Raw genomic sequence first — 21,093 nt, forward strand, 5'->3', positions numbered from 1 at the left:
GCTGAACCATCCACCGATGGTGTTGTCCTTCCATGGAGAGTTTGCAGCCTTTAGGCTGTTCTGGTTGTGACAGCTCCACTGGGGAAGTCTTCCTAGGAGACTGTTGGGAAAGAAGGGACAGGAAGAGCTTGCGAACATGATTGCCTAGTAAGAAATACTAGAGATGTAAAACCTGTGAGTGAAACAGAAATGAAGGCCAGCTTTGAAATGTAGGCATGGCAGGCAGAAAGATAGTGATTAGCTGGAGTTAGGTTGAAGGACAGAAAAGAAAAGGACCCAAGAAAAGGACCCAAGAATGTAGCCCCTCTCCACCCTGCCAAGGCATCAGGGAAAAAGTAGATAAGAAAAGTAGTCTTTAGAGTTTAGAATATAGGATGACATGGTAATGTTGTGGTTTGAAAGCAAAACAAATGAGAGGCTCCAAGTCAGAGATATAATTTAATAAGAAGAAAGGTAAAAAGGTAAAAATAAAATAAAATAAATGCAATAACACAAAGGATCACTGACAGGGTCAGAATACAACCAGAGCAGGATGGTGGAAGCAGTACAGGTGAAGTGCTCTTCCTGAAGCAGTGGTCCTGTAGAAAGGTCTGGGAGCTCTGGTCCTCTGGGAATCCAGTGGGTAAGTGCCCTTGCACTGTCCCACATACCAGCTTATATCCAGGTGAGAATGCTTGGCTCCTCCCCCTGGGCAGAGCATCTCACAATAGCATGAGAAGTGTGAAGTGGGTCCTTGATGGCCCATTAACAGAGATAACCCCTGGAGGGAGTTACCTGTGACTCATGGGCCAGGCGTTAATGGGCCATTAGCAGAAGACACCCCAAAGGCCATTAGCAGAAGAGGCCAGGGGCTTGGGAAAACACTAGCCCACCTGGTTTCAACAGTTCATGAAGATGGTGATAGAATAAATACTTTGTGTACATCCTACACTGCAACCCAGGACAGGTAATATAGTAGTTCTCATAGGCTACATGCAAATTTGTAGGTTTTGTATCTTGCGCTGGTAGGTCACTGTAAATTAGAATATTCAACACAAAAGGAGATATAATGTATTGTAATAAGGTGCTTGCCCTCTTACCTCCTATTCTACCTCTCTTACCACCCTCTTACCGCTCTTACCTCTCTGACCTCTCTCTTCTACCTTTCTCTTACCGCTCTTACCTCTCTGACCCTGGCACTCTTGCTCTTACCTCTCTCTTACCTCTCTCTTACCCCTCTTACCCCTCTTAGCTTTTTTTACCTCCCTTACCTCATACCCTCTCTCTCTCCCTTTCTCTTTGGGGCTTCGCTTCAGCCAAGGCTGGTGGCTGAAAGCAAGCCCTCTTTACCACAATCCTTGCAATAAAGCCACGTGTTTCTAGAATATCTCAGGTCTGCAGAGTTCCTTCTCCCTGCTGTCCACGGATGCTCCTACAGGAGACTGCCTTCAGTTAGGGCAACCAAAGTGTTGCACCCCCATGGAGCTCTGCAGCACTGTCTAATTTATTACTCCCTATTGGCTGTTTTCCCAGTTCCTGGTTTTTACCCCAGTTTATTGGTTAATTTTCGATCCTCTCGCTGATTGGTCCTTCTCTCAACCCTAATCCCCACTGGCCAAGTTCTGTAACCCCACCCCCTGACTTCCCTATATAATCCCTGCTCTCCTGTGCTCCCTGGTTCTTCTCACTTGAGCTTTGAGGAGTGAAGGAGGTTTGCTTAGGACTAGAAGACCCCGTCTCACCTCTTTATCTCCTGTGTCACCCAAAGTGGTAGTCGCAGCTCAGCTGCCTAAGCAGCCTTCACAAAAGAGCAAATCACTAAGGGCAGGAGTGTGCCTGCACCTAATAAGGTGCCTTTGTAAAGGCGCTTCAGGTGAGGAAGGCACCTCACCACTGCCACCAGTCCACAACAGTGTTGAGTTCCCAGCAGACATTTGGCAGGTTAAAGTCTCCTATAAGAACAAGGGCTTGTGATCCTGAAACATCCTCCAGCTGCTTATAGAATAATACAACCACCTCTTCATCCTGGTTGGGTGTTCTGTACCAGATTCTCACCAGGATGTCAGGCTCGTTGGCCTTCCCTGTGACTTACCCACAGGCAGTCAACCTTGTTGTCAGTAATCTCAAATTCAGTGGTGTTGAGATCCTTCCTTGTTGGGAAAGATTAATCAGGGAAACCTTATAAATATGATTGCTTAGCAAAAGAATCTGAAAATATGAAACCTGTAATCGAAATAGAAATGGAAGCTTACTTTGAGTTGTAGGATACCAAGTCTTAGTTACTATATAACCTAAAGACAATAGCCTAGCCAGGTGAAGGAGAATCCCTTGTGATTGAACAATACCTTTCTGCTGGCTAAGGGATTCAAAGGTCAATGTAGCAAAACAGAAAAGTCTAAAGAGTAGTTTTTAGAGTTTAAAATATAACACATAGTAATGTAGTAGTTCTTATAGGCTGTATGTAGATTCTATAGGATTTTGTGTCTTGTATTGGTTGGTCACTGTAAATTAGAATATTCATCACAAAAGAAGATATAATGTATTGTAACCAGGACCTCTTTGCTCTCTTGGCTCTCTCTCTCTGGACCTCCCTCTCCTTTCCCTGCTCTTACCTCTGCTCTCTTCCCCCTGCACTCTGACCCCTGCCAGCTTGCTCTCTCTCTCCCCTCTTCTTAGCCCATACCCTTTTGCTCTCTCTCATTCTCTCTCTGGGACTTCCCTTCAGCCGAGGCTGGTGGCTGAAGAGAAGGCCCTTTCTACCCACGACCCTTGCAATAAAACCACATATTCTAGAATACCTCAGGTTTGCAGAGTACCTTGTCCCTGTAAGTCACGGATGCCTCTACCCTTCCTAATATATAGAGCCACCTGTACACCTCTTCTGCCTCTCCTGTCTCTTCTGAAGAGCTTGTAGCCATCCACAGCAGCGCTCCAGTCATCCAAGTCATTCCATCACCTTTCCATGACAGCGATTATGTCATAGCTATGCTTCTTTTACATAGGCTTCCAGCTTCTCTTGTTTCTTATTACCCTTGCTGCGTGCATTAGTGTACATTCACTTCAGCTGGGTTGCTGACCTCACCCTTGACTCTGCCTTAGCACCCTTGGGCTCATCTCTGGATAGCCTGGCTGCATCCCCTTCTCCTTTCAAAATGAGTTTAAAGCCCTCTCAATCAGTCTTGACAGCTCATAGGCTAGAATCCTTTTGCACTGGTTAGATAGATGGAGCCCATCTGACTCTAGCAGGCCTGGTGCTGTGAAAATTACCCCATGACCTCTATTGGGTATTGTTTTCTTGCTTCTTATAGTCATTAGTCCATAGTTTTAGTGGGTTTAGTTGCTTTAGTTTAACTTAATTAAACTTAGCAGCACCTTAAACTGAACAGCATTTAACTTCACTCAACTTCTAACTTCAGTTAAACAATGTAGCAAATTCCTGTAGGAAATTAGGACTCCTGTAGGATTTACTCCACCACAACAGTAACTGACTCACAGGCCTGACTTACTTACAAATCTAAAAAACTTAAGAATCCAGGAAAGCAGCATTTCTCCCACATTTCCTAAGGCACATTCATATGGACACAAGGAGCTCATTTTGAGGAGGAGCCTGCTGCTTTCTGAACGTTTTTGGGGGTTATAAATAGCTCTAAGTGATCCCCTGCACTCATTTTGGGAGGCTGGAGAGACCCCATGGCTCCACTGATGGCTGATAGGGGGTTATAACCCCCAATTTTTGGGAATTATTAGTGGCTTGTGGGGGTCCCATATTTGATGGATAGGGAGTGCCCCCTTTCTCCAAAATAGCCCTTGACCAATCAAAGAGCATGGAGGTGCTGACTTAAAAGTGTTCAAGCAGACACACTGTACACAAAGCTTTCAAAGATGCTTACCCAATGAGACCTCGGTTTCATTCTGACTTCTCAGATGCCATGGAGACATACAGAGCCCCTAGCCCCCCAAAAATTTCCAGCCAATGAGAGCTTTTCTCACCGATGACTCCCGAGGTGCAGTCCTGCAGCACCCGGCACTCCCCACACGGACTTCACCTGCGTCCCCACCTCGCCCCCAGCCCCACCGAGAGTGGAATTTGGAGAAGGGAGAGGAGCCCAGGCCGGGCCCCCCCCCGCGCTGCTCCGGCAGGGCCGAGTGCGGGCGGGAGCCCCGCGGGGCCCGGCCCTGCCAGGGCACGGCTGATGCCCCCCGCCTGCGCTCCGCACTGCTCTGAACTGGTGGTCCCAATGCCGCACGGGGCGGGGCCGCTTTGCAAACCCCCCAGCGCACAGCGCGGCTTCTTTGGGGCTGTTGGCACCTGCCAGGCGCTGGGGATGGGGCTTGTGGGGGCAGCTGGGGCTGTCCGGGTGGCACTGGTGGTGCTGGAAGGCCCCGGCCGCGGGGGGATCAGTGAGGGGAAACTGGGAGAGGGGAGGAGGGCAGGACTTGCACTGTTTATTCTTTGTTACATGACTTGCAAAAAACCCCACTGTAGACCTTTCATCTATTTCTACACTGGTTCCACTTATCTTTATCATCCTGTGTAAATACTATAGCATTCTTTTATCTTATTTGCTAGTTAGTCTTTAAGCTCTATTCTACAACTTTAGGGGAACTGAGAATTTCTATTCTCTATGTTATTTATCACAACCACCCCACAGCGCAACCCAGCTGCTTTGGGGTGTCAGCACTTGCCTGGCACTGGGATGGGGCGTGTAGGGGAGCTGGGTGCCATATTGGTGGCACTGGTGGTGCTGGGAGTCTGCCCATCCGTGGGGTGAGCAGAGCCATGGGCGGGGAAGGGAGCAGGTAAAAGAGTTTGGGGCTCCCAGCTGAGTGAAAGGGGAGGGAGGATGCCCAAAACGAATAGGATGGGACTGGGACTCCCAAAACCAAGCATGGGGGAGGCTGGTTGAGAACTGGGAGGATGATGAGAAAGGGAGGAAAGGAGGAGGCTGGGATCCCCAAACAGAGCGGGAGGGGTATGGGACACACAAATTGTGTTGGGAGAGGTCCGTGGATTGGGGGAACAGTGGAAAAGGAGGTGAAGAGGGAGAGAAAAGGTGAATCTGGAATGGAAGAAGGGCAGTTCCATGAATATCCACCCTTATTGGCCAGCACTTAAGCCCTGAAGTGAATCTCTGGGGCGCAGGGTGGGGGGTGAGGGGGCAGATTCGCACTGAGGGGATTCTCCCCTGTGTCTATTCCCGATGGGGTTCCCCCCAGCCATCAGCCAGTGTTGCGGCAGAGAGGATGAGAAAGAACGGGGAGGAAGAGGAGGGAGAGAGGAGGAGGAGGGGCCGGAAGAGGAGGAGCATGAAAATGAGCAGAAGGAGAAACAGGAGGAATACTGCTCGCTGTGTGCACAGCCCCCGCGGCCCCAAGAGCATTGCACCCCCTACATACATCAGGTGACCAGGGAGGGGGAGTTTGCCTCAAATATACTGGGGGTCTCTGGCAGGAATGTTTTTTGGAGGGGTGTTTGGAGCTTGCAGATTTTAAAATCTAGCCACAAATATCTTCGCATTTCCCTGAGAGGTTTTCTTGGGGGGATTGGGGGCGTGTTTGGAACTTGCAGAACTCCAGAGATGAGCCTTGAATGCCTCTTGTGGGGACATTGCAGGGGATGTCCATGTAGCGATTGCCCAATACTGGTGGGGCAGGACATCAGCTCTGGGAATCCCCGGGAGAGCCAGGGGAGTGTAACATAGGACCCCCGGAGTGGGGAGTGATGGAGAGGAGTGATACCGGAGTTGGAGGACACCAGCAGCCTGGAGGGCTGGAGGAAAAGGGAGATGAGGGAGGGCCAGGACGCCCAACGCTGAAGGGTAGCAGGGACAGACAGAAGCTTCAATTGCCTGGAGTGAGGGGAGCCTGAAGAGGACGGCCCTGGGATGACCTGGGAGCTGAAGCAGAATCAAGGAAAAAGGAAACCCTCAGTGCCCCAGCGTCCCTAAGCAGGTCTCCAAAGAGGGGAGATCAGCAGGATTCATGGGGACTCCAGAACTCCAAAGGAGGGAGACCAACTAGGGGAACTCCTGGGATGGGTTTTTTAGATTGATCCAGGAGGATATGGAGCAGCATGAAGTTACCATTATCCCTATCTGGTTCTCCTGTGCCACTGGGAGGGAATTGGGGATAATATGAAGCCTGGGAAGGAGGGAGGGAGGAAATGAGTTTTACTAGGATTTGTTTTAATTCTCATTCTCTTGTTGTGATTTGGCTGGACATAAATTCAAATAATTTCCCCAAGATGGGTCTGTGGTGTCTGTGGCAGCACCAGGGGAGTGTCCTCTCCCTGCCTTGATCCAAGCACGAACCTTTCCTTGGGGGTTCTCTGCCCTGTCTAGGGCAGGAGGGCACTGCTGGAGCAGCCTTTGTGGCAACAGGCACCTGGCCAGGCTCAAACCATTGCATGTGGCACATGTAGCATGCGAATGTTAAACATAAATCTTAAAGCAAACAAGAGGTTCTGGAGGGTATTCTCCACCCCTTTACCTTTTCTGGGAGCCATAGGGCAACACGCTGGGCACAACAGCCCAAACTGCTGGAGCACAGCCAAGTGCTCTGTGGCTCTGAACGCTTTGCCCTCATTCCCAGTGTCTGATGATACTTAAGCAGCCTCAAGAATCTGTTTCCAGTCTCCATGAGCTCATATTTACACAACACCAGGGATTTGATTCAGTCTCCATGAGCTTGGCTGTGAGGGTGAATTCTGAAAAAGCAGCTTCTCTCTGCAAAACCTGGGGCTGGTTCTGTTGGCACTGGCTGGAAAATGCCAGGGATGGGATGGAGCTGAGCACCCAAATAATGGCCTCAACTTTTGGGGGAATTGAAATAAATGTAGCAAGTTAACTGATAAAGCAAATGTAGCAAATTAAAGAGAGAGGGGAATAAATCCCAGAACTCATTACTTTTCAGATGGTTTTATTGAAGCTTTTCCCACCATGGGGCTGTTTTGAGTATCTGGATGTGTTTTTTAGGTGAATTATAGTTTTTGCTGCCTTGTAAGTGCTATTCAGTGATTTTATTGGGGTTTTTCTGCCCCTTCTAGCTCCTGCAGCAGTGTCTTTGTGGTGGGTTGGTATTTGGGGGCCCTCAGACCCCTTGATGTAACCTCAGGTGAACAAAGCCACCCTGGTGTGTCCCTGCACTGCTGCAGGGGAGAGACTCCTGGCCCCAGCACACTTCTGCCCTCCCCAGCTCTGCTCCCTCTCACCCCTTTGCAGGTGTGAAGGGGGAAAGGAAAAACCTGCATCATTCTTTTGCTTCCAAGCCTGTTTATTTAAACTCTTGCTCTAGAGGAAAGTTGGAGCCTTTCCCTGGAGCAGAGGCTGTGCCTAGGAATGGGAAATGTCTCTGTATGGGGAAGGTTGGTAGGTTCCATCACCCCTAAATCATCCATGGCACTTGTGACCTGTGGGTGAAGGAGCCAGAGGTGCCCCTGGAAGAGGGTTTGTGAGCTGGTTCCTCCCCACTGCAGAATTTCCTGAAGCAACTGCTTTGATCCAAAACAGGTCTGTGAGTGGGTGGGAGTCAAGACATCTGGGAGAGAGGAAATGAGAGGAAAAGCTTGGAGGGAGAGAAATTTCTGTGCCTCCTTTTTCTTACCTTTTCCTCCCCCATCAGTTTTTCACCCCAAAAGACCCCAAGCTGCAGCCTGGAGCAGAAGGAGTTAGGGGGCTGGGGACAGTAACAAAACACCACATCAATTAAACCAAAAATTCAAGCATTTGGAGGGGAAATAACCATCCTTGTGGGTCTTACCTTTGCAGACACAGGCAGATGATTCTCATATGGGAAATATTTACTGGGGGGAAGTACCAGGTGCAGAGGCTAGTAATAATTTCATATACAGTGATGACAAAAACATCTGCTGGGCATTGATGTGAGTGATTTATATAGTTGTAATAAATATAGAAACACTTTGAAGTTGCCAGTGACTTGACAGCAGCATCCACAGGTATTTTGAGTCTGTGTCAGTCAACCCTTGTTCTGTTTCGCTGATTTTTTATTTTTTTTTTCCTTATAAATATTCAGGAAATTGTTCCTGTAGGACCAGCTTTGCTTTGCTCAGGAGAGCTGTAACTACCCAAGAGGTTGGGAAGATTATCAGCTTTTTGTGTTTTTATTTTAGGAGCACAGGAGCATCCTGGTAAAGCCCCAGGAGGGACCGGGACCAGGACCTGGTTGGGCCCTGTGAGCTTGGTGTGTTGTCCAAGATCACCTTGTGGCAGGAGGAGCTGAGAGATACTCGTGTCCCTGGAAGTTGCCCCTGGTCCCCTCTGTGGCCCCGGGGATGGCAGAAGCCCCTTGTGAAGAAGGTACAGAGGTATCATCCCTGGCCCCAGGAGCTTCACAAGCTAGCCTGTGCAGGGTGGGGAATCAGGATTGGCTCAAATGAGGCCATCCAGTACTTTCTGGGGTATCCTGGGTGGCCTGGAGTGGGGGCTGGGACTGAAAAGCCTTCTGGACTTGTGCAAGTCCTTGAGACAAAACCTTTCCAGGGCACCCACAGCCAGCAATAGTTAGCTGAGGTTGAAGCAGAGTTGAAAAAACCAAGCAAGTCCTGTTGTTTTGAAAGCCGAAATTGCGTTTTCCTTCCTGTCACAAACGTAAACCTGGCAAAGGAACCATGGTGTTCAACTGTCCTAGGAGGAAAATATCCCAAATCAGGCCCTTCCCACTCCCCACTTCTGAGTGTGAGTCGGAATTCGCTTTGTTTGCATAGGTGAAGACTCCGCTGCTGTGATGGAGCTGCTGCAGCAGAGAGCAGAGGGAAGGACCAGTAAGCCCCAGTTTGGTTGTGGGGATGTTTCAGGATATAGCTCAGTGTGTTGGGGGAAACTAAAATGGTCAAAGGAGCTGGAGGAAGGGGAGTAAGAAATGTCAAAGTGCAAGCTGAGGGTCGGGGATGGCGCCTGTTCCCTGGTGGAGGGGGGCACAGAGGTGATGCAAGGAGGTTGGGCAGCCTCAATAATCCTTGGAAGCCAATGACAGCACTGGGATGCCCCCTGGACAGAGCTTGTGTACCACTGGGAGCCTCTAGTGTGTTTTGGGGCTGTGTTGGAAATTGTTGAAGGCACCCATAAGGGAAATGTGAAAGCTGGGAGAACATGAGGTGCTCTTCATGCCTTTCCCATGTGGTTTGTCCCAAGATTTCAACCTCAGGTGCACCAAAGACAGAAAGGTGACCATTGTGGTCACTGTGCTCGCCGTGATGCTGCTTCTCACAGTTGCCATCATTGTGCTGGCGGGTGAGTGGTTGAGGGTGCAGGAACCACCTAAAAGTCTCCCTACAGAAACTCCCCAGCATGAGTCACTTGGGCATGTTGTGCTTGTTTTCAGCTAAGAAACACCCACCCTGCACTGCTCCCACCCTGCCAGCTCCCAACTGCCTGGAGAGTGGGATCGGCTTCAGGAACAAGTGCTTTTACTTCCTGGAGGAGGAAGTGGACTGGGAAGGGAGTCAGCACTCCTGCCTCTCCCGCCAAGCCCAACTGGCCACCATCGATACCAAGGAGGAACTGGTAAGAGAAACCCCCGAGGAGGCGGTGTGGAACAGTCTTTGTGGAGCAGATTTGGAAATTGCAGGAAATTTCCTGAAGAGAGTGGCATGGAGGTACCTGTAATCTTTGCTTTCCCCACCTCCAGCATTTCCTCCTACGCTATGGGAACTTCAAGGAATACTGGGTTGGTCTCTGGAGGGAAGGTTCTGGACCTTGGAAATGGCTCAATGGCTCCCTCTTCAATGCCCTGTACGTCCCATCTTCTGGAGAATAAAACTATGGCCTGGGCTGAGCCAAGGCTGGGGCTGGAGGCAGGAGGCACAAGTAGATATAGATCTGATGAGGTGGGAGCAATCAAAGACTACTTTCCCTAGTTGTGCATTCAGACACAACCCATGGATTTGTGGGATGCAGATGCTGATGGGAGCTTGGGGGCATCCCTGGATGAATCCCCTGGGATCAAGAACATGAAAATTGAGGAGTGGAAGGTTTGGGTTCTGCGTGGGGATTTTGCTGGGGAGGTTGGTCCCTGCTCCTGCAGCACTGGGAATCCCTCCCATCCCAGCTGTGTCCCATGAACTCTAACTTTGCTGTTGATCTAGGTTTGACATCCAGGGCAACGGCCACTGTGCCTACACGAACTCCCACAGGATCAGCAGTGACAGGTGCTCTGAGATGAAATTCTCCATCTGCAGCCACCTGCAGAGACACCCCAGTGAAGTTCAGAAGGATCCAGAAATCCTGAATTTCACCTGAAACCTCCCTCTTAGCAGACATCTACCACCAGCTGCTGTTAACCCCACACAACGTGGTACTGAATCTCCATCATTTTAATTTGTTTAAATTTTAGCTGGAAAACAACTTGCAGGTCGGGATGAGTCTGTTTGCTGAAACTCTGTCAGTTGAGATAAGTCCATTTGCTAAAGTGAAAACCAATGATTGTGCAAAAAAAAAAATCAATCAAAACCTCCACTCTGGAGCAGGTGATAAAGAGGCAAACTGGGAAGGAGTTGCGTGGGAGAAGTCTATGGAGGACTGACCCCTTGGAAGGGACCCCACCCCGGAGCAGAGCAAGGACTCCTCTCTCTGCTGGGGAAGCAGCAGTATGAAGTGACCATAACCCCCCTCCCATTCTCCCTGCACCAGTGGCGGGGAGGAGGGAGGGAGCTGGGGATAAAGTGAAGCCTGGGAAGGAGGGAGGGGTGTAGGAAAGGAGTTTTATTAGGATTATTTTTGCTTGTCATTTTGCCTTTTCTGACACACCAAGGGCAACAGCCCACACACAACAGCCCAAACTGCTGGAGAACAGTGGCCCTCAGCCAGGCTATGTTCCCTGTCTGTTTCGTGTTCCCTGTCTCTCCCCTGTCCCTTGGCTCTATGGGGCTGGGGGCAGCAGCAAGACCCAGGACAGCCCTGGGGGAGAACAACACTGAGCCCCAGCGGAGCCAGTTTGCCCAGTTCCACCCAGAGAGGGCCCAAGGTCCCTCCCAGAATGGGTCCTATGGTTCCCAGTCACCCCCAGTATGGTCCCAGTAACTCCCACTATTGTCCCAGTCACTTCCAGTATGATACCACTGTGATCCCAGCATGGTCCCAGAGGTTCTCACCCACCCCTAATATGGTTCCAGTCACCTCCAGTATGATTATTCCCAGTTCTTCCCAGTATGATTCCAGTATGAGCCCAGTCACACTCAGTATGATGCCATTTGTTCCCAGCATACTCCCAGTTGCTCCCAATAACCCAGTATGCTTCCAGTCACGCACAGATACTCTAGTATTAATCCAGTAACTCCTTTTATGGTTGCTGTATGAGCTCAGTCACTCCCAGTCTCTCCCAGTATATCCCAGTGTGTTTCCAGTTGCTTTCAGCAGATTGCAGCATGATTCCAGTTGCTCTTAGCCACTTCCAATCACCTCCAGTATGATTGTGTCTTGAGGGTAAAAATATTGCAGTTTTAAACTTAGACCTGAAATATTTCCAACAGAAGTTATAAATCCCAGTATTTGCTCTGTGGGAGAGCAGCTTTTCCTAGAGGATGTGCAGCATCACAAAGACTTCATCAGTGTAACTTGGAGCTTTGTCCTGTGCCACTCTAGGATGTCGCAAAAGGACTTCACCTGCCACCAGCCCCATCACCTTCTGCAGCTCCTTGGACCTTGTGTCCACAAGAGCAGACACAAAGTGTTTCTGCAGCTCCCCTCTTTGCACAAATCCAGGGAGAGCTGGGATTTTTCCAGTGTCTTCTGTCTTGTTCCCTATTCCTAAAGAGCCAGCGCTCCCTCCTGATGAACACTGTGAGTTCCAGCAATGGCCACGAGCTCCCCTTACTGCTTAAAAATCTTGAAGCCGTTCCTAAATGCTGCTCCCTTCAGCTCTTGGACAGTTACTCTGTACACAGAGCTGGGAAAAAAATCCATTGGTCGCCTCTCATCAGGGAAGTGCTGCCAGAATTAGAAGTGTATAGACAATCTCTGACCATCCACAGATTTTTTCATAGATCTCTACATGGGGTGTGCAGAGTTGTTTTTGGTATAAAAAGGATGGAGAGTGCAAACACTTTGTGTGACACTTTCTCTCTCCGTGTTTGTTCCCTATCCATGGATACAGAGACATCCAAGAGCTGCTGGCACAGATAGGTGAGACCCAGCTCCAGGCCTGCCAGGCCCTGGCAAGGCTTAATGCCTGCTCCTCTGGAATGGGAAAGCCCTTCAGTCCTGTCCCTGCCCAGAGGGGCAGTGCTGGCCCTGCAGCACAGGTTGTTCTCCCCATAAGGTGCACAAGATGAGAACGCAACCCGTATGAACGCTGCCTGGAGCCACAGCTCTGGGTGCTCCCCAGGAACCTCAGCTCTGGCAGTTGCTCTGGAAGCATCCTCTTCCCCAGGCTGCAAGGGGGTGCAGCAGGAGCTCTGCCCTGGGGCCATCCTGCAGGGAGAGCTGCCCACAGGCAGGATTTAGTTCCACAAAGAGCCAAGCCAGGGGTGCAGGACAGCTTCTCCAGCCCAGTTGGCATTGCTGTGTGCTGGGCTGTGGGGCTGGGGCTCCCCACAGAGGGGACAGCACAGTTGCAACAGAGGAGATAAATCAGCTTCAGCCTCAATCTTGCTGAGGTAGGGGGGTGGGCTGGGAAGAGCGGGGAGGATAAAGAGCAGTCACAGAGCTTATCCTACTGGAGGGACAAGGAAAAAAGAGTGGGAACACAGCACTGAGGACAACTGAGGGCTGCAGAGCAGCTCTGGATGACACAGTAACTTCCTACAGCACTCCTGAGACATTGCTGTTGTGCAGCCAGAGATGAGCAGAGTGGAGTAGCCCAAGCCCTTTCTTGCCTGCAAACCAAACAAGCCAGTGCATGGCTTTTGGGGTTCCACCTCTGCTCTCCCCACGGGGTTTTGTTTTGGTTGGACTGTCTGCCCCCCAGCCCAGCAAGTGCTGGTGACACGAGTGCTGGTGACACAGACCTCTTCTGAATCCTGAGCAACAGCCAGTAACCTACTTTATTGTTCCAAGCTTCTTTTTTGTAGCCAGTTTGAATTTCCTGGGCTCAGAAAGCCTACTGGTTGGAAGTCTCTGCACCACCCACATCTCTGGCCAGTGGTGTGTCTGCATCCAGGTCTTAGGTGGGGAACCTGAGGTCTTTGTTCCCCAAGGGGCTTCTAGAACAAGCCAGGTCAGTCCAATTGGGTCTGTTATGATCAGACTCATTATGTCCAGCTGTAAACCAGCTGGACCTCGCTACATCTCCTGCCTTTGTTTTTATTAAAATGCAAATTGTTTTCTGTTATCCCATTTGCAAGGGCCCTTTTTGCAAGATAGTAGAAGACAGCATGGGTTTAATTTGAAGGAGGTTTTGACAATCTTAATTCTCCTCGGCCAGTGATATATCTGCACTGGAGTTGCAGCACTCACTTCCAGGAGCTGTCAGGTGAGATCACAATCTTCTAGGCTAGCATGTTACAGGTTAACTGCTTATGGTTACAAATTACAACTTAACACTAAAACAAGAAAACATTCAACTTTAGAACTGTAAGAAAAACCAATTAACAGAAAAAAAATGTAAACAGAAAAAACACTTTGTAAACAAAAAACAAGTTTGCAAACAAATAGAATCCTTAAATTAAATGTCTCTTTAAGAGTCTCAGATTTCCATTAGGTAGGGGAACAAGTGGTTTTCATCACTGTTCCACACACGGCTTCATAAAGTTTGTGAACGGCTGAGTTGTGAGCCATTTTAAGGCTAATGTGGGATACTTTACACCCTCTAATACAGTGGCCCCTGTGAAAAATCCATTCCCACCCGGACTCACTATGCTGGTAGAACATCTTTCCCCCACAGGTTAAGAGGTGCAGCAATCATGTATGGTTGAATTGTAGCTGTTTGTCCTTCAGAATTTTTTACCAAAACAGGCTTGCTGCTCAAATGGCTTTGTATGGTTCTTCCAAGGCCAGCAAGAGTGGATCCCACAGGCTTGGTGGGCCACAATGGAGGCCAAGTGTGTGCAGAGATAATGGTCACATAAGCTCTTGTGTCAATCAAGCTATTGACCTTTATCTGTGAAGGCTTTGCTTGAGACATTGTACATTACAAGCCCTATTAGGTGTTTGCTCCCCTAGGACTTGGGTCCAGCATACCTGGGGCTGTCCTGTTTATCCGAAGTCTTCGTCTCCTCACTGCCTGGAATCTGTAATGAGTTTATGGCTATTGGGTTGAGGTGGATACATCCATGCTAGTTGATCCCCTTGTCCTGCAAGTGAGTTGGTCACACAGGCTTGTACTGGAGGGTGGGAAAATACTTGCATCATCACTGTTTTCCCCTCAAGCTGGGTTTCCCATTTCCCTGGTTCTGGAGAAATTGTCCATTAACATGAAATTTAGAACTGCATACCTTGGCTGTATGTCCAAATCTCCCACATCGGTTGCATTTTGTATTCACACCCTTTTGCTTTTGAAGTGTCCCCTGTGGTATTAGGCTGGTGTGGACAGTTTGCCTTTATATGGTTTTGTTGTCCACATTTGAAGCAATGGGATGTTTGTTTAACAGCAGCTGTAATAGTATAAGCTAAAATAGCCATGTTGTGAGATCCAGTCCCAACCTTAGCACATGCATTTATCATATCCTCTGGGGATGGATTCTCTTTAGGTAATGCATGTATAATTTTTCTACAGTCCTTGTTTGCATTATCTCAAGCTAACTATAGTATTAACTGGCTTCTTGCTTCACTCTTTGCTATCTGTTTTTCCATAGCATCTTGCAAATGTTCTACAAATTGCATATATAATTTGTTGGGGCTTTGTTTTATACTTGAATAAGTTTTGGTAGGCACAGACATATTTATAACTTTTGTTTGAGCTCATATTGCTAAGTCTTTTGCTTGGGCTAGGATTGGGGAAGTCAGGCATGTTTGGGTTACTGGGTCTTCCTAGGGGGTAGTCACATAAGTTGGGAAATCCCTGCCCCAAAACATGGATCTTGTTGTGGGGCCCTTGAATTTTCTAGTCCCTGGTTCTCTGCATAGGATTTCCACATCAATTCAAACATCATATATTGCAGTGTAGTGCATAATAATGTCGGTAACTGCTTTATGTCATATGGAGTCAATTCAGTAGCAGTTACAAATTGAAGCATATTTCCAACAGTGTGTGACCCCAGTCCATGTTTAGCAGCCAGTTGGTGTAGCTCTGAAAGAGTTTGCCAATTAAAGGAAACATATTGTCAGATGTATTACCATTACCTCGTATAACTGGGTATGCTCTAATCTCTTCCCCCAACTGCTGCCAGCTTTCTGATGATGGTAGATACCTGGGTACAGAAATTAGTTCAGCCCCCTCTATACCACTGCTCGTTATCACTAGCTGCTTTACCTCCATCCAGAAGACAACTGGGTCATGTGTTCAGATGGCTTCCAACTGGAACATCGATGGGACTGGAGCCAAAAGAGGCAGGGTTGGAGGGGCTTGTCCTCCTAAGCTGGTAGCAGGGTGGAGATTTGGGTTCCCTCTGTGGGTGTCTCGTGGCTGTAGATGTGATGGTGCCATGGTAGGAGCAGGACTGGGGTGCCAGGATGGGGCTTCTTGGGGGCAAAACGCAATACTCCCACAGGGCAGACATGGGATATTCTAGCTCTGCCCAGCATTCGGGCACAGGTGCACATTCACCTTATGCTGTCGCACTGGCTGGTACCAGGATCCCTCCACCTCCCCCTGTCCTGCCGTGCCCTGGATCCCTGCCACATGGGTAGATTGCGTAATCTGGGTCTCTCTCTCCTGCTGCAGTTTCTGTGCCTGGAGTAGTCCAGCCATGTGGTGGGATTGAGTAATCTGGGTCATTGTGTCCTGCCACGGTTTGACCGCCCACGGGGTCCCTGCCACATGGCAGGGGGGTGGGAAACAGGTCTCAAACGAAGGGATTCTGTGGGGAGGGCGCATTCAGGGCGGCATGGCTCCGTGGGGAAGTGATTTCATCCTGCCACCCTGTCCATGAGGTCAGCAGGGTTCCCAACACCCCTGTAATCTCTTCAGGTATCCATTTTTCTCTATTTTCATCAATTTTTAACAGTCTCATCAAGTCTAAAATAAGTTTTCAGGGCTTGATAATTTTAATTCCTTTTTGATCACCCCTAGAGGTGATTTTAATTATAAATTGTCCAGTTCACACCCAAGTATTCAAATCAAGGGCTGCCTCTTTAGTTATACCAAATCCATTGTCCTTAGCCCCAGGTTAGTAAATTTTCCCAACGCCTCTGGATTGTAATGAGTTTCTCATTCTTCTATAAGAGCGGACCATACTTTGAGGGTTTGATGTCCCTGTATGGAAATCCATCCTCCCATGTCTCCAACAGTTGTTTTCTTCTGTGTTCAGGGGTAGGTGCAGGAGAATTCCGAGTTTGAGCAGTTTTCCACCACAAAACAGCTCTGCTGCAGGTTTTTATTTTGTAGCTTTTGCTTTTTCCAGCTCCCACACTGCTTTTTCGTCTCCTCTGCTAGTACACAGAGATGGCTGTTGACCTCATGTGGGGCACCACATGTAACACGAGGTCTGTGGGTCTTCTGAATCCTGAGCAACAGCCAGTAACCTACTTTATTGTTCCAAGCTTCTTTTTTGTAGCCAGTTTGAATTTCCTGGGCTCAGAAAGCCTACTGGTTGGAAATCTCTGCCACATCTCTGGCCAGCAGTGTGTCTGCATCCAGGGCTTAGGTTGGGAACCTAAGGTCTTTGTTCCCCTAGGGACTTCTAGAACAAGCCAGGTCAGTCAAACTGGGTCTGTTATGATCAGACTCATTATGTCCAGCTGTAAACCAGCTGTATGTTGCTACATGGAACCACTATGAGCATAGACCCTGACCAATGTCACACTCTTTTTCATAGGGGCCATTGAATAGCTGTTCCGAACACAAATACTGAACACATGTAAGCTTGCATGGAGATGACCCTGATGACTTCAGATGACCCTGTCTGGGCCTTTCAATGGCTCCTGTCAGGAACAGCTTCAAAACCTACAGCAACTCATAGATGAACAGCTATTTCTTGGGCACATACAGACATCCTCTAGCCCTTGGAACACTCCTGTATTCTGCATACTCAAGAAGAGTGGCAAATGGAGACTGTCACATGACTTGAGGGTGGTAAATGCGTCATTGAACCAATGTGTGCTTTACAACCTGGACTTCCCTCTCCAGTGATGATTCGGCCTTCATCATCATAGATGTTAAAGACTGTTTTTTTACTAGTCCCTTCCACTCTGATGATGCACCTCGTTTTGCCTTTTCAGTAGCACCGTAACCATGCAGAGCCAATGAAAAGGTGTCACTGGACAGTTTTGCCATAAGGCATGTGCAGCAACCCAACTATATGCCAGAGGGTGGTAGACCTTACTCTGCAACCTCTGTGCTGCCAATTTCCTGAGGCGACCATATACTACTACATGGACGGTATTTTACTTGCAGCTAAAGATCATTCTGTTTTGTGTTCTGTATAGGTGGCTGTCATTTAGGCAGTTCAAGCAGCTGGATTAGTCATTGCACCCAAGAAAATGTAGTAACAGGCTCCATGGCATTACCTAGGGTGAAAAATTACTCAGCATACTATCTGGCCTCAGCCTGTAAAGCTTTGTGTTAAATGATTTGCAGAAATTCTTTGGTTCCTTGAACTGGTTACATCTCATTCTGTGTTTATCCACAGAGCTTTTGCACCCTGTTTGATTTACGCAAAGGTAACCCTGATCTCAACTCTTCACAACAGTGTCACAATCCGCTAATGCAAGAGGGGGTCGTGATGGTTCGTTAACTGATCTCAGAGTGCAAAAACAACACAGTGGGGATTTCAGTATTAATCAAAACAAGTGCACCTTTGTTGAGTGCCAACAGCAAAAGCTATTGAAGGATTAAAAAGGAAATAAAGGATAAAGGGGATAAAAGAGAGAGAAAGAGGGAATGAGTAATAGCTACCAACAGAGAGATTAAATCCTCGTGGTCCAGCCAATAGATCCATCTTCTTCCCGTGGGGAGATCTTGAGTTTTGGTTAATCTAGGGAGTATTTTTATAGTCTTTTCCAAAGTGCCAGGCAGTTGGTCAAAAGGTGGGGAGATCGATACAATGTATTCATTTTGAGAGAATGAGAACAGGAACAGAAACAGACAGGTCCCGCAGCAAGTACAATCAATTCACCATAACTTGCCCATTTCTTCTGCTCAGATTCCGATGGGAATGCACACCAGTTTTTTCCAGCAAACACACCTGCAGGCAACAATTGGCAGACGTCTCACCTCAGCTAGGCCAGAACTCCTGTGCTGGGGTTTTAGAGCCCTTTAGGAGTTTCAGTCTCTGTCCTTGACGATGGCCGTGAGGTAGATGAGAGATCTTTGATCTCTTACAAACAGCTAACTCCAGAGGCTAAGAAGGCCCTTGAACATTGTGCTCAGGTACTGGAAAAGTGTCAGGGCTGGAGATGAGACCCAGTTGAACCCATTTCCCTTTTGCAGTCTTCTTTCAGTAGTTTGCTGATGACAGTGACTCGTTGCATGTATTAGAGTGGCTATTTTTACCTCATAAGGTGACAAAGACTGTATGGACTGTCAGTGACATGTTTGTGCAGCTAATCATGAAAGGCTGTGAGCAGCTGCAGATGCTCAGTGGCCAGGATCCATATGTAATCTGTGTGCCTGTGAACAAAGAAAACGTGTCACAGTTGCTGTCAGAGGACACTAACTTTCAGATTGCACTTCCAGACTTTTCGGGACAATTATCTATTCACTATCCTTCACATCACCTGTGGACAGAGGTGGGTAGCCTCCCCTTATATGTGAAACACCACTGCAGTTTGACCCCCATTGACAGAATGACTGTTTTTACAGATGCATCCAGCAGAACCAGCAAAGCTGCAGTAGTATAGCGTAAGGGTCACTCTGCCCAATGTCATTAAAGAGTCTCTGACACTGCAAGATGCTTCAGTGCAAATCTTGGACTTAGCCACTATCCACTATGCTTTTCAGTTGTTTTCACATGTTTTCAATATTGTAACTGATTCTGCACATGCTGAAAAATGTAGGTTTTCATCTGGAATCTTCGTATTTGCAATATGTTGTTAACCCACTTTTATTTACAGGGTAGCGAACACTATGGCTTTTGATTAACAACCAACAGCTTTCATGTGCCACACATTCATTCTCATACAGGTTTACCCAGACCTACTGCAGAAGGTAATTGTGCAGATCTCACTGTCATGCTAAATATTGTACGTAACAAGTTTGCTCAGGCTAAGCTATCTCATTACTTTTTTCACCAAAATGTACATTTTCTACGGAAGCAATTTCAATTAACCTCCTTGCAAGCTCATGACATTCTGCTTACATGTCCCTCTTGCCATGGAGTTGCTCTTGCTCCTTTAGCAGAGAGCATCAATCCTTGAGGCCTGACTGCCAATTCTATCTGGCAAACTGATGTTATTCATGTTGCAGAATTTGGTAATTTAAAATATGTTCATGTAACTGTTGACATATTCTCACATTTTTTAATGGCAACCATCCACACGGGAGAAAAGGGTCATGATGTCAGTCAGCACTGACTCACATGCTTTGCCACTTTGGGCTTTCTGGACGCTATTAAAATGGACAATGGCCTTGCTTATGCTTCTGAACAGACTCTCCCATCTTACAACAATGGGGTGTCTCCCACAATACAAGTACCCCTCACTCTCCCACTGGTCAGGCTATCGTTGAACATACTCACAGAATATTAAAAACTAAGCTTGAAAAACAAAAGATGGAGGAGTTGGAGTGCCCACATGATAGGTTAACAAAAGCCCTGCAAATTCTTAGTTTTCTGAATCGAGTTGAAGCTGGCCAAATGGTGTGTGAAAGGCAATATTCTTTTGATACAAAGGCTTGTCCCAGGCCTTCAGTGATGGTAATGGACCCAGTAACAGGGCAGTGGGCAGGACCTGTAGACTCATTAACATGGGGCAGGAGCTGTGCTTGGGTCTCCACAGGTCATCACGTGAAATGGGTTCCTTCATGGTGTGTGTGACCATTTGTTGCATCATCCTGATTGGTGAAGGCACTGTGAGTGTCTTGCTCCCTGTGCTGGATGGATCACCCTTGCAAATGCTACTACGCACACTGATACTATGTGCATCTCTATGACAACCCCTAGTGATCCCTTTCACACATGCTTAGTAGAGGTCCCCACTGGCAAGAAGCATTTTGGTAAGCTGTATAATGAGAGCATGCAGCAAAACTGCATGGCCCCAGGTATATTGCAGCCCAGGGGTGGTGCCAGGACACCTGGCAAAAGACCACAGGATGGAATGAGACATAGTATGAGGATATGAGAAGGATGCATGACTTTCCAGATTTGCCCTTGCAACCACAGGAACTAGATACGCTAGGGACTTCATGCGCTTCACTATGCTTTTACATTGATGATACTTTTGATGTTTATATGAACAGCGTTAACTTTGATGTCTCTCCTTAAGGTATTTTCAGCAATGCTTCCTTATGGTGTAATCAGACCTTGGAAAGTCAGCTGACATCAGGAATAAGTGCTATTGCTCTCCCCTCAGACTTGTTCTTAATATGCAGAGACTGTGTCTGGAAAGGTATACCAGGCAAAGCTGTTGGCGGATGTCAGGGTCCGCAAACATATGCGGGGAACCTGATGGTTCGTTTTGGAGATCTCAAAGCGCAAAAGACACAACAGGGGACAAACCAGTTTGCTTAAACAAAAATTGCACTTTTATTTAGTGCCCACAATGCGATAGTAGGGAGAGAAAATAGACAATAGTGAGAAAGATAGAGAAAGAGGGGAAGGGGATTATAGCTACCACGTGGAGAGTCAGAGGTCCTCAAGACGTAGAGATGCCCATAGACGCGATCTTCTCCAGTGGGGTGTACACAAAGGGTGCACGGGATCCGCAGAGTCTTTATAGGGTGGTCAGGAAGAGGACCAAGGCGAGTGGAATGGAGCCAAAGAGGGCACAGGGCCAAGGCAGGCACCTGCATCAAAGCTGGGTGCTCAGGAACAAGCGGCAAGCTGTACCCTTCTAGCACGGTCAGTATAGTCAGCTCAGTCCACTGTAACGAGCTGCTATTGTTCTTGCATTCCATTCTCGTGGAGAT

General features: G+C 48.1%; 1 protein-coding gene and 1 pseudogene across 3 annotated transcripts in view; one reads left to right on the forward strand and one right to left on the reverse strand.

Annotated features, from left to right (window-relative positions):
• The window catches only part of LOC310918360 (olfactory receptor 14J1-like), a 537,521-nt pseudogene that overhangs the window by 230,404 nt on the left and 286,024 nt on the right, over positions 1-21,093 (reverse strand). The window lies entirely within an intron of this gene.
• On the forward strand, positions 4,971-10,472 carry LOC310918364 (C-type lectin domain family 2 member B-like). Of its 2 annotated transcripts, none has more exons than XM_083877223.1 (7): positions 4,971-5,381; positions 8,108-8,302; positions 8,702-8,758; positions 9,129-9,227; positions 9,319-9,500; positions 9,625-9,728; positions 10,082-10,472. In XM_083877223.1, exons 3-7 carry the CDS (start codon positions 8,722-8,724, stop codon positions 10,233-10,235), a joined length of 576 nt encoding a protein of 191 aa, XP_083733349.1. In that variant the 5' UTR covers positions 4,971-5,381; positions 8,108-8,302; positions 8,702-8,721; the 3' UTR covers positions 10,236-10,472. The 2 variants fall into 2 exon arrangements, with proteins under 2 accessions (XP_083733349.1, XP_083733348.1); XM_083877222.1 differs by having other exon boundaries at positions 8,108-8,294.

The sequence above is a fragment of the Zosterops lateralis genome, assembly GCF_965231275.1.
Source record: "Zosterops lateralis genome assembly, chromosome: 23".
Lineage (NCBI taxonomy): Eukaryota > Metazoa > Chordata > Aves > Passeriformes > Zosteropidae > Zosterops > Zosterops lateralis.